We start from the raw sequence: 11,940 nt of genomic DNA, 5'->3' as shown, positions 1-11,940 counted from the left end.
GGTTCTCTTAATTAATCCCATCCTTGCTTTACTTTTCCTTAGCCTCCTGCTTGTGGAAAAATGATTGCTGTCTCCTCTTTGAAATATGCAGGTAGTGGTCATAAGGTGCACCAGCAGCCCTGAGGTATGGCTGCATTATTTGGAGAAACTTGGTGATTCTTTGTACGAGAACCACTGTAATGCCTGATGTGCAACAAGTCTTTTCCTTTTCAGTATTGGCTATAGCAAGTTTGCTTTTTGCATGTGGAATCCCCCACTTCATTTTCTCACATTTTGGTCAAGAGAGCAGTTGTGCTCCAAATGAATTCTTTATGACCAGTGAGAAGTCCTACCTTGAGTCTTGACAACCTGTTGAAGTCCACAACCAGCAGGCTCACACTCTCAAAAGGATGGGGTTTTTTATCCCTTTTTTTTCTTGATTCAGCCCTTCTCAAAGCATTTCTTTCTTTTGAAGCAAAGCAGTGCTGTAGTCCATAGGGACAACAGATAACAGATGGGATACAAGTGTGTCTGTTCCAGCAAACAATTGATGACTTGAGTTGACACCAGAAGGCACTGGCTGTTCTTGTGCAGAAAGATGCAGGGTGCTGTGAGGTATTGTTTTGGTGGGGGCATTGCCAGGGAGCCAGCTTCCAGGTGAGCAGTGCTAGGCTCTACAAGACTAGGATGTAACAAAGATGAAGTAGAGCTGGCTGCCTGCATGCTTTCTTTGTCAAGATAAAAACCCATTTGACAGGGAGGAGCCCTATGTGCAAAACAACAGGAGAGTGCTGCTTTCCCAGTGCTCTTGTTGCTGTGCTGTGAGGTTGGGATGAGCCTGCATAGGGTGAGGTTGGTTGTATGATCTGGTGCAGGTGGTGCTGTTGGCCATTCTTAGGCTGTGTGATGAGGGGAGATGCTGCCATGAGCTCAAAACTGAGGCCTGGCTGTCAGCTCTGATGAAATGAGGCTGTCGTGCTGAATGGGGACAGCCTGCCTGGGGACTGAAACCCACACAGTGTGCTCTCTGGAGCATTTGCAGTCATTGGACTTGAGACAGAAATTAATTCTAGTGCATCTACAGCTGCTGCTCAGCAGAACAAACGAGACAAGCCCAGCCAGCAACAGCCTCAAGGTCTGTCTGGACTCATCTTGTGCTGGGCAAGGCTCGGGAGCTCTCACTTGTTGATTGAACAAATAAAGCCTTGAAAAAGGTACTTTTTTTTTTTGTGTTGGAAACCAAAGCAGGGATGCCTGATTATTACCGTTATACTAAGTGCTTGCAGAGGAGGCCAGAATGTGTATTGGTGTCTCAGTCTTCTGAACGTTGGCTGAAAGTCCACAAAAGCCTGCTGTTGGATCAGATAGCTGGTAGTTTTCCACGCAGTACATCCAGAAGGACCTTAAAGAAGGAGGTGAGTGTTTCACAGGCACATATCAGTGGAGTGACTTGCCTAAAATGGTACCCAGGGGAAGGGCTGGGGCTGGAGCTTGGTGGAAAACTCAGAGCAGGGAAACTCCCACAATGTCTGTCATAAGAAGGGTTGTTCTTGTCTGACGTGCACAAAGAACAGCTTGTGCTTTTTCAATGTATGAACAGAACACTCAGATAAAATCCAATTATTCCTTTGGCATCTATCAGATCATTACGTTTGCCCATCTTATTGTAAAGGAGTGAACGTGTCAACATTTACATAGCAGAAAGAGACCTCAGTTTATATCTGGAAACAGTCAAGCTGTTGTGTTGGGATTTTCCTTGTGAGTTTGTTTTGTTTGTTTTTCAGCTAAAAGGCAAATCTGAAAGCTAAGGACATCACCTGCTGTTTTTTCAGGAAACTATTCAGGAATTCCTTTTCCTTTGGGCCACGCACACATTGTAACCCCACTGTAAGTAACACAGCGAAATGGGATTTTCTGTTATGTTTACAAGCGGAGCTAGGAGGAAAGAAAGGGGATGGGGGACTGCCAGCTGGAATGCAATCCACTTCAAAGGTTGCACAAAAAAGGCTGCAGGAGAAGGTAAGTGGTTTCATGTCTGAGTGCAGCTTAGCTTGCAACACGTGGGATTACTTCTCCCATCAGTGTGTTTGTTTTAGCATAACGGGGGCATGGAAGCAAATGAGCTGTGGTTTATCAGAGAGCAGCCAGGGTAACTGGGCTGACCCAGAGCTCAGTGCTGTTTGTAGGTAGGACCGTTCTTCACATCCCTGTTTTCATGGGGCTGTGCTAACAGCAAAAACAAAGTTTGGTCGTACTGAGTTCCATGGCTCTGTGTTCCTCATCTTCCTAAAAGCTGCTGCTCATAGGTGTGCTGTCCCTGTAGCTACCAGGGCAGCAGAGCCAGCTGGGGGCCTCAAGGAACTGACTTCTGCTGCAGGATGACTAAAACACCATCACAGCCTAAAAACCTTCAGTTATTCATGTGCACCTGATGGTGTGGACGTAAAACAGCAGATATGGACAACGTATGTAGATTTATGAGCCCTGATGATAGATGTTTTCGTGTGCCTTGGGTAGGTATGCATGAATCCAGGGCTCGTAAGACAGAGAAATGCTCTGAATTACCTCTCTCTCCAGGCAACTTCTCAAGAATATTTCTGGCCTTGGGCAAATGTGGAAAGCTCAGAACTAAGACAAATTGCTCAGCTCCCTATGATTAATAAAGGAATCGTTATTTTTAAGCACGTGGTGTGGGAGCCAATTAATATCAGTCTGTGGCTGTCTTCTTGTGCTGAACCTCAGCTTGACCAAGGATTTGTACCCAGGAACAAAGAGATGGAAAATCAGAGTTTGCTGTGCTGGGTTGGTAAATAAGGCAAAAGCAGGAACAAGTGGGCCTGCAGCCTGGGGAAGCTACTTGTGAAATGAGTGCTACCTCTGTCTGATGGGTAATAGGCATAAAACAGTGAAAAATGCCTCATCTAAATATCAGGCTGTTTGCAGGGAAGTGTTTGACCCACTTCTATGGGATCCTTGTGTCATACGCTCAACAAGCATTCATAAAAAAAAAAACTTCTCCAGAGTCCTTAAGAAGAGCTGCATCCAGCATTACAAAACACAGCGCAGCACGGATGAGTGCCTAACGCTGCAATCCCAATATATTGCTGTTGGGTTCATCTCAGGTAGGCAGCATCCAACCACAACATATCGTTGTTGGGTTCATTTCAGGTAGGTGGTGACCACTGAAGGGTGAAAAGGCTGACTGGGGAGCAAAGAGGAAACACCAGAAAGTGACGAGGTGCCAAGAGGATGGAGAGTTATTGTGGAACACGCCATGGAAGAAGCTCTGTTGGTGTCACCTGCCCTCTGGCCTGAAAGGGAGCTGTGGAGGAAGGAAAGCTGCGACAGGGAATGAGAAAGACCATGTAAGGAAAAGAACTGAATTTAACTGGCACATGCTCTAATCCTTAGTTTATTTCTGGTTAAAAATATAGCAATCCAGTGCAGTGTTAATAAGAAATCTGCTGAAAAGGTAGCAGAGAAACAGCTAAAACAGAAGCGAAGCAAAGCGGAGTCCGCTGCTCCCCACAGCATTGCATGTGGCACGCAGAGCAGGGCCCCCGCGGGTCACATCCTGCCTCGGGGGCACAGGGTGATGTCCTTGGCCATGGCCAACCCAAACCGTGTCAGTGGGGGCTGGGAGGAGACCTGGTGGCAGGGCAGGACGGCGCGGGGAACCGGGCATGGGGTCATCAGCCTTTTACCAAGCCAGGACCACGCTCCTGTGATTGGGACCATAACAGCTCAGAACAGGGATACGGCATCTTTAATGAGTATGCATATTATTGGTGGGGAGAGGGGAGGGGAGAAAATCAAGGCAGGCATATTACAAAGATGGTATAAACAAACAAATCAAGTGACATAGAAAAGAAAGAAAAGAATACATCCTTAGAGGCTGCCATTGCCAATGGTTTTTTCTTTTTTTTTTTTTCTCTCTTTTTTTTTTTTTTACAGGGACATGTTGGAAGCTGGAATATACATCCTGCATTACAAAGTGCAAAATACTACATGCTCAGAGCCCAAGCATGATGTCTGAAACAGTCCACAGCAAGATGTAAGGGACAAACCCACCACCCTCTCCTTCCTTTCTGGCACATGCTCCAGTGCTCCTCCCCAGATGCCATGTAAAAAAAAAAAAAAAAAAAAAACCAAACCCAAAAACCAAACAAAAAAAATAAAACCAAAAAAACCAACTGTTTTGATCTTATTTTGCTTAATTTTACTATTATTACTTTTTTTTTTTTGTACTAGGTGGATCAGAATCGAGCCCTCTCTTGCTGCCGATCTGCTCCCTGGCATCTCTGTGCATGTACTTGGTTGGGATGGGATGCTCAGCTCCACTCGTGTCGCTGGAGATGCCTGCATGTGTTTGGGGGCCCTGGGCACGACGCCGACCCAGAAGGAAGAGCTGTGAGCAGCACTCAGCCCTGGGAGGTGCGCCAGCCCTGCTGCCTTGGGAGGGGGGTGAGGGCAGGAGTGTTTTTCCCCCGTGCCCCAAGGAATTCTGCAAGACACTGATTGTTTTGACAACAAAGAACAGAATGGGACTGGGTGCTGCTTCCCATCCTTCACATCCCGGCAGGGCTTGTGCCTTCCTGTGCTCCTCTCCTCCATTCACAACCAGCCACCTGCTTTGGTTTTTCTCTCCCATTTTCTCTATTGTGAAAGCTGTTGGATCCCCCCAGGAAGCTCAGCCCGGAGCATCCCAGGATCCACACACCCTCACACCCATCCCCTCCTCTATCTCCATTTGGGGTTGGTCACCGTTGTTACAAAATACGTTTTTGGGGGTGAGGGGAAGGGAAATAAGGTTTTCTCTTTTTTTTTTGTTGGGATTCCTTCTCATCCTTTCCAGTGTTGGGGGGGCAGAGTGTTGATAGCATTTTGCCATGCCACACAGCATAGTGTTATACAAGCAAAGAATTTTGGCTAAAATCCAAAAAACATTACCCAGGAAAAAAGGCAAACTGTGAGTGAGACTCGATCGTTTGTTGTTCTTCTGTGAAAAGACTTGGAAATTGTCATAGGACAGTTCAAGTTATGATTTTCCCTTTTTGTTGTTGGTTTTTTTTTTTTTTACCCCCCATTCATACATGTAACTGTTATTTTTGCAAACAAGACAGTCTTGAATTAGATGAAAAAGTTAATAAACAAAATGGCGACTCCAATATTTAGTAAGATCACCATGACTACCAAGATGGGAGCTGAGCCCTGCAAGAGAAAGAGAAGGAAACGTGTTAGAAGGAGCCCAAAGCACTGCAGATCCTCACCCCTCCTGCTGGGACATCTGCTGTCTTATGGTGGTGACAATTCCATGTGGGTCCCAGTGAATGCACCCATCTACTGCAGTGTTATTTGCTTATGGACTCTGCCTGGCTCACGTGTGTAGGGAATCTGGCTTTAGAAAAGAAGACTTGATAGCTGAAGTGAGAAACAGTATAAAAAAAGACTGAGTTGGGTCTTAGTGGTTGGGGATGGTTTGGAGGAGTCTCCAAGGGATGTTTTCCAATGATTGCAGTTGCTGTACAGACATCCTGTTGATAGCAAAGGCTGACACGCTGCTCTGCATCAAGGCAATTTTTGGACAGCTCTAATGATCTTCTCTGTGCTCCACTGCAAATTCTATTGGGAGGTTATTTGGGAAACATCCCAGCGTGGGAGAACCTGCCTGGGGTGGCACTTTCTGCCTGGGCTGAGCATTGCATGAGCTGCTTCTCTGAGTTCCCTTTGCAGCTGCCAAGGATGTTCACAGAAACACAGAATGGCCAGTGTTGGAAGGGACCTCAAGGATCACGAATCTCCAACCCCCCTGCCACATGCAGGGCCACCAACCTCCTCATTTAATGCTAGACCAGGCTGCCCAGGGCCCCATCCAACCTGGCCCTGAACACCTCCAGGGATGGACGGGGCATCCACAGCCTCTCTGGGCAGCTGTTCCAGCACCTCACCACTCTCTCTGTAAAGAATTTCCCCCTGACATCCTACCTAAATCTCCTCTCCCTCAACTTAAAATCATTTCCCCTCATCCTGCAGTTATCTACCCTTTCAAAGAGTTGTTTCCCCTCCTGTTTGTAGGCTCCCTTTAGGTACTGAAAGGCTGCAATGATTCACCCCGCAGCCTTCTTTTCTCCAGGCTGAACAAGCCCAGCTCTTTCAGCCTGTCCTCATAGGGGAGGTGCTCCAGTCCCCTGATCATCTTCGTGGCCCTCCTCTGGACCCTCTCCAACAGCTCCCTGTCTTTTTTTGTCCTGGGGGCTCCACACTTGGATGCAGTACTCCAAATGGGGCCTCACAAGAGCAGAGTAGAGGGGAACAATCACCTCCCTGTCCCTGCTGGCCACCCCTCTTTTGATGGAGCCCAGGATATCATTTGCTTTCTGAGCTGCAGGAGCACACTGCTGGCTCATGTTAAGTTTTTCATCCATCAAGACCCCCAGGTCCTTCTCCACAGGGCTGCTCTCAAGGACCTCTCCTTCCAGTCTGTAGGGATGCCTGGGATTCCTCCGGCCCAAGTGCAAAACTCTGCACTTTGCTGTGTTGAACCTCATCAGGTTCACCCAGCCCACCTTTCCAGCCTCTCGAGGTCCCTCTGAATGGCATCCCGTCCTTCAACTGTGTCAACAGCACCACTCAGCTTGGTGTTGTCAGCAAACTTGCTGAGGGTGCACTCAATTCCATCATCAGTGTCATTGATAAAGATGTTACAGAGCACCGGTCCCATAACAGACCCCTGGGGGACGCCGCTCGTTACCAGCCTCCACCTGGACATGGAGCCATTGATGACCACCCTCTGTCTGCGGCCTTTCAACCAGTTTCTTATCCATCGAGTGGTCCACCCATCAAATCCACATCCCTCCAGTTTGGAGATACGGATGTGGTGGGGGACCGTGTCAAAGGCCTTGCTCAAGTCCAGGTAAATGACATCAGCTGTGTCTGCTGGACCCCAATGGGGCAACGGGAAGGGACTGCACAACATTCCCTGTCCTAAAGTGATAGCAGGGAGAGCAGGCATGTATGCAGGTAGGTGGCAGCTATTTCTTGGTGTCGCTGCATCCTCATCTATTCTCACTGCTGCAGAGCTATGCTAGCTCGAACAGCCTGCAATGGTGCAGATGGTTCCTCTATGCTCTAACAGAGCCCCTGTGCCCATCCAGGTGGCACGGGGCAGGGTTGGGCACACTGTGAGGAAATCCTTGTACCAGGGCTGCTGGAAGAAACGCTCCATGCTGGACCCAGCGGCTCCCTTCTCTGAGCAATCTGATTCAGTTTGCATTGGGAGTGGGTGGGAGTGAGGATGCTGGAGCTTGCTGGAGCTTGCTGGAAAGGCATAGCTGTAGCTTAGCAACAGGGTCAGAGGGAGCTGAGCAGAGGGAGGGATGGCAGAGAGCAGCTGTTGGCAGCCAGGTACCCCCCCTGGCTGCTCCCAGCCACCTCCACCTGCACTGCCTGAGCTTGGGAGCCACAACCCAGCCCTTCTGCTGCTGCCAGGTGCTGCAGTGCACAATTTACTTCTGGGGTTTTAGCTCTATTGCAGAAGATTATTGGGTTTTGTGATTTTTTGAGCTCGTGTCAATGCAATAACAGATTGTGAGCGATGATCGCTGCTGTTGTTTCTGTTGGCAGAGCAGCGTTGAGACACAAAAAGGCGTTTGGTTTCCTCCACCTCACAGCCAGGGCTGCTCCCTGGCACACTGACATCAGCTGTGGTCCACACACAGCTCCGTGTCCCTGCCAAAGGGCAGTGACCATTTCTGCCCTGCTCTGCCTGTGGGATCACCTCGATGACACACACATATAGGATGCAAACTTATCCAGCAGTGCCGTGAGCCCGCGCTGCTCTGGATGCGCTCTCCTCCCAGCTAAGGGCATGCATAGGATTCCTAATTCCCTGATATCTGAGCTTTATCCTCACCTGGGGGTAGACCCAGTGCTCCGGCTCAGATTACAGCACTTTGGTACCTGGGGGCTGAGGCTGGGGAGGGATTTATCTGGGTGTGCCCTCAGCCAGAGAAATGCAAGAGTCAACCAGCCAAGCACCCACCTGCTGGCACCAGCAACACCTGGGTGCCCTTATATGAATGTTCTGCTCCAATCTGCACCCATTTGCATCTTGCATTTCAGTGCAGAGCCAAGAGCCTACACTCGCTTTGCTACTGTATAGCTGGACTCTTCTACGTTTGCTAGCAAAAGCAAAGCTCAGAAATGGGATGAGCAGGAGGGAGGGCCTTGCAGGCTGTCACAGCTCAAAGCCAGCAGTCCCTCAGCTGCAGGTTCTGTCTCCTTTTTCCAGGCTCTCCTCCCCTCCCAGCAGTTCTCCCAGGGCTGGTACCCACTGGCCTCACAGTGCATCCCCTGGCAGGGGCTGGAGCCCTGCCTGCAGCAGCTGCCCACATAAGCAGCTTTGGGACACTAAAGCTTCTGTTTTAGCTCCAATTACAAATCCTGCTGCACTTCTCAATGCTTACATCTGGCTTATTTCTGACTCGTGAAGTCTTTGTGCCTTTGCCTCTGTTCAGAGCAAGCACTCACTCTTCTCCCTTTGGATGGCAGAGGTGTTCTGAGGGATGTCTCATCTGCTTCTAAGCCATGATTCCTTTTTTCCATCCCAGGATGTTGGGCAAATTTCATCAGCACTGCAGCTCTGGGGCACAGCTTTATAATAAGATCCCTGGGCTCCTTTGTGGGAGAAGGAAAACCCCTGCCAAGGGTGGGTGAGGTGTGTGGGTACCAGCAGGTGCTGGGGCTCCTGCAAATGCAGGGGTCAGCTCTGGAAACTCCAGGCTTTCCTCCTGAGTTGAACAAGCCAAAACACAGATCCCAAGCCTTGGAAATGCCAAAAAGTGAACAACCCCTCCTTATGGCACAGCAGTGCTCAGCAGTGATCCCTATGAATGCTTCCATCACTTCGGGGCATCTTTTGGCGTTTATCACCACCACTCCTCCCCCATTGCTTTGTTTGTGTGTTCTGGTGTGTTTTTTCTCCTTTAACTGTTCTGTAGCAACTTGAGTCTTACCGGGAACACATGGGACAGCTGGTTTACAAATTAATTATGTCACAACCGTATTTAAGTATTAACAATCCATTATTATCAGTTATCGCAGGGGCACGAGCTTCATCTCTGCCATGGAAACCATCATGCAGGTTACCTAGGAATCCCTTTGGGATCTATTAGGTGTAATTACTAAGGACTTGGATCAGCAAAAAGCATACGGGCATTGTTTTCCAGCCTCAGCACTACAAGAAATGCTGAAAACTTCACGGCCGGGTGACATTAGTGCTGAATTGTCACCTAATTGCCAGGCATGGGATGCTGTGACACAGCACAGGAGTGCTCAGCAAGGGGAGAAGGGGGGCTGGCTTTGGTAAGGGGGTGGTGGGTTCAGGATTTTGGTCAGGAGGTGGCATTTGGTCTCAGCTTTCTCAGAGCTGAAAGGGGTGCAGAGTGGGCTGACAGCAGGGTGGGGGATGGCAAAAAGAGCTGCACTCCTCAGCTCCATCTGAGGGCCATGAGACAGAATGGGTGGGAAAGGGACACTGCTGGGTTCAGCATCGCATTGTTCTCTGAACGTTATTTGTGTTCTGTATAAGTAAAGGATGTCTGCATGTGGAAGAGATCAGAGGAAGAACAGATTTAAGAAGCAAGAAACCCAAACTTGGTGCAGGCAGCAGCACGCACTGCAGTCCATCCCTATGCCAGCAGCTGCCCCCCAAGGGTGACAGCCACCAGGTGCGGGCAGGGCGGTGCTCCTCCTCCTGCCCTGCAATTACAGCTCGTGATTGTTTGCAGGTGTGTGTGCGTGTGCTGGGCTGTGCCCAGCTGGGGTTGGGTTGCAAACCTGCGGGGAGTTTGTTTAGATGAGGTGAGGGAAGCAAGAAAATCTCAAAGATGATCACGTTAGGAGAGGTGGGGATCCTGGTGGGAAGGGGAGGAAAGAAAGGAAGAGAGAAAGGAAAGAAGGAAAAATCTGAGATGGAAAGCGGAGAGGATGCAGCGCTCAGCCCTAGCGATGCCAACCAAAAGCATCCCCGGGTGCTTTTTGCAGCACCCAGAGATGCAGGCAGAGCTTTGCCATCTGCTGCTTTAACCAAAATGCAGGGCTGGGGGTTGGGGGGGGAGTAAAGGGGGGGGTCCATACGATCTGCCTTCCCCACGCCGCCGCGGTGCGGCTCCGGCAAAGCCGGCTGCACATTGGCTGCCTCCTCCCTGCTCTCCCCAGCGACAGGGAAACCTGCTCGGAATACATGGGTGGGAAATGCGCAGGCAGCGGGCGGGGGGATGCTGCAGCTCCTGCGTCCTCCTGCCTGGCACGGGGGAGGGGGGGGGGTTTGTGCCATCCGTAACCCTGCAGACGGTTCGCAGACTTCGTGTCCGCTCCCCCCCCGGGGGCTGCTCGCCCTTTGCGATGAGCAGCAATGCCATCAGCACGGGCTGCGACCGCGGAGATCGCATCTGACAATGGATCGGGATGTCAGGAGCGGATGGGGCTTTTTTTTTTTTTTTGGCTCCTGCCCCACTATCAGGCTTTCTCAGTGGGGGGATTTTAAAGGGCCAAGCACCCAGCCTGCTCGCATGCCGCTGCCTTCTGCCCCCGAATGGGGACAGGCAGATGGGGGCTCCTTCCCACAGCTGTGCTGGGGACCCACGGCCTGAAGTTTTCCTTTTTGGGGGCTGCAGATGTTCAGCACCTGCAGAAAAGGGTTATGTTCTTCTTTTCTTTCCCCCTCAGTCCTAAAAATACAGCATGTTCATGGATAAAAGGAGCTGCTGGCGTCTTAGAAACCTTTCCCCTTCCAGCAGCTCAGCAATTCCCTTCCTCCTTTCCTGTTTTAGGCCATCTCAAAGGCTCCAGGAACCCGCTCTGACACAGCCTTGAGCTCTGTGCCTTGTGTTTCTCAGGGCCGGAATGGACAGTGATGTCTATACAAGTCCCTTAACCCGACAGCGCTGGCCCCAACACATTGCTTTATGCTTTCATCCAGGTGATGACTGACATGGGCTCACTCTGTATGCACTCACACAGATCAGGCAGCTCCAAGCATAATTTTTTGCTGTGACCCCCTGACAGCAGAGCACCAAGCATGGAGCAGCGGCCTCAGGGAACGGCCTTACAGGAGAAGGGAAACCAAGGGAACCCCAGCCCTGAAGGCTGAGAGGAAGGGGCAGGCGAGGTCACAGCAGTGCTGGTGGGATGGGACATGGGGGTGGGACATGGGGGTGGCACATGGCTGCTCCTGCTGCCCACCCCTCACTGCTGCCCGGCCGCTGCAGCCGCCCCTGCTAGCACACTGCTGTTCCCGCTAGAACAAATTGTTGCTGGCATTGTGGGTTATTTAAATCTGCATATTATCCCTTCCTCTGTATTACATTAGCTTCCTCCCAAACCTCCGCCATCTGTTCCACCCTCGGTTATGAATGTGAGAAAACTGAACATGCTGCTTCGCAGCTACAGCACTTCAAAGGACGATGTGCAGCCTAATGGCTGTTCTGGGCACTGCCCTGCATTCACCCCGAATTGCCATCGCTGTGATGCTGCCTTGGGATCTGTGCACCCAAAGCTGCAGCTCAGCAGTGCGTGCTCATACTGGGAGCACTGGTTTTGCCGGCCTGGCAAGCTGCATCCTGCAGTCCACCAGCAGACACGCTGCCTTCAGCTCCTCTGAAATGCTGTGTGGGTGCTTTGGAGCCTGCGCTGAAGCTTGCAGGATGGATAGGAAGGCAGAAAGCTACAGGGCTGCGTGTGGGGGTGATTTATCACGGCAGACCTGCAGCATCCTGGCTGCTCACGGGCTGAGATGCCACTGTTTCCTTCTCCCACCCATTTGCTCCCATCCTCTGGCAGCACAGGACCATCCAGCCCTGCCCGACTCAACGAGGGGATGCTTGGAGTGGTGCTGACTTCCCCACCGCCCCCATCAGACCACCAGCACTTCACCCAGCACTGCAAAACACAGGGGGGAAG

The 11,940-nt window shown here is 50.7% G+C and overlaps 1 protein-coding gene and 1 long non-coding RNA gene across 2 annotated transcripts in view; one reads left to right on the top strand and one right to left on the bottom strand.

The window, feature by feature from the left end:
* The first annotated feature begins 1,875 nt into the window (after positions 1-1,875).
* LOC149916194 (uncharacterized) lies at positions 1,876-4,368 on the top strand. The gene is made up of 3 exons (XR_016470687.1): positions 1,876-3,344; positions 3,934-4,033; positions 4,231-4,368. It is a non-coding gene; the product is annotated as an uncharacterized LOC149916194 (long non-coding RNA).
* The window catches only part of JPH3 (junctophilin 3), a 44,103-nt gene continuing 35,541 nt past the window's right edge, over positions 3,379-11,940 (bottom strand). The window contains exon 5 of the mRNA XM_031615425.2: positions 3,379-5,190. Coding sequence (XP_031471285.1) covers positions 5,110-5,190 — 81 coding nt within the window. The 3' untranslated portion in view covers positions 3,379-5,109. The remainder of the gene's footprint in view (positions 5,191-11,940) is intronic.

Source organism: Phasianus colchicus, chromosome 13 (assembly GCF_987193195.1).
Source record: "Phasianus colchicus chromosome 13, bPhaCol1.hap1.1, whole genome shotgun sequence".
NCBI lineage: Eukaryota > Metazoa > Chordata > Aves > Galliformes > Phasianidae > Phasianus > Phasianus colchicus.
The sequence above is the reverse complement of the archived record's forward strand: the minus strand, read 5'-3'. Positions and strand labels throughout refer to the sequence as shown.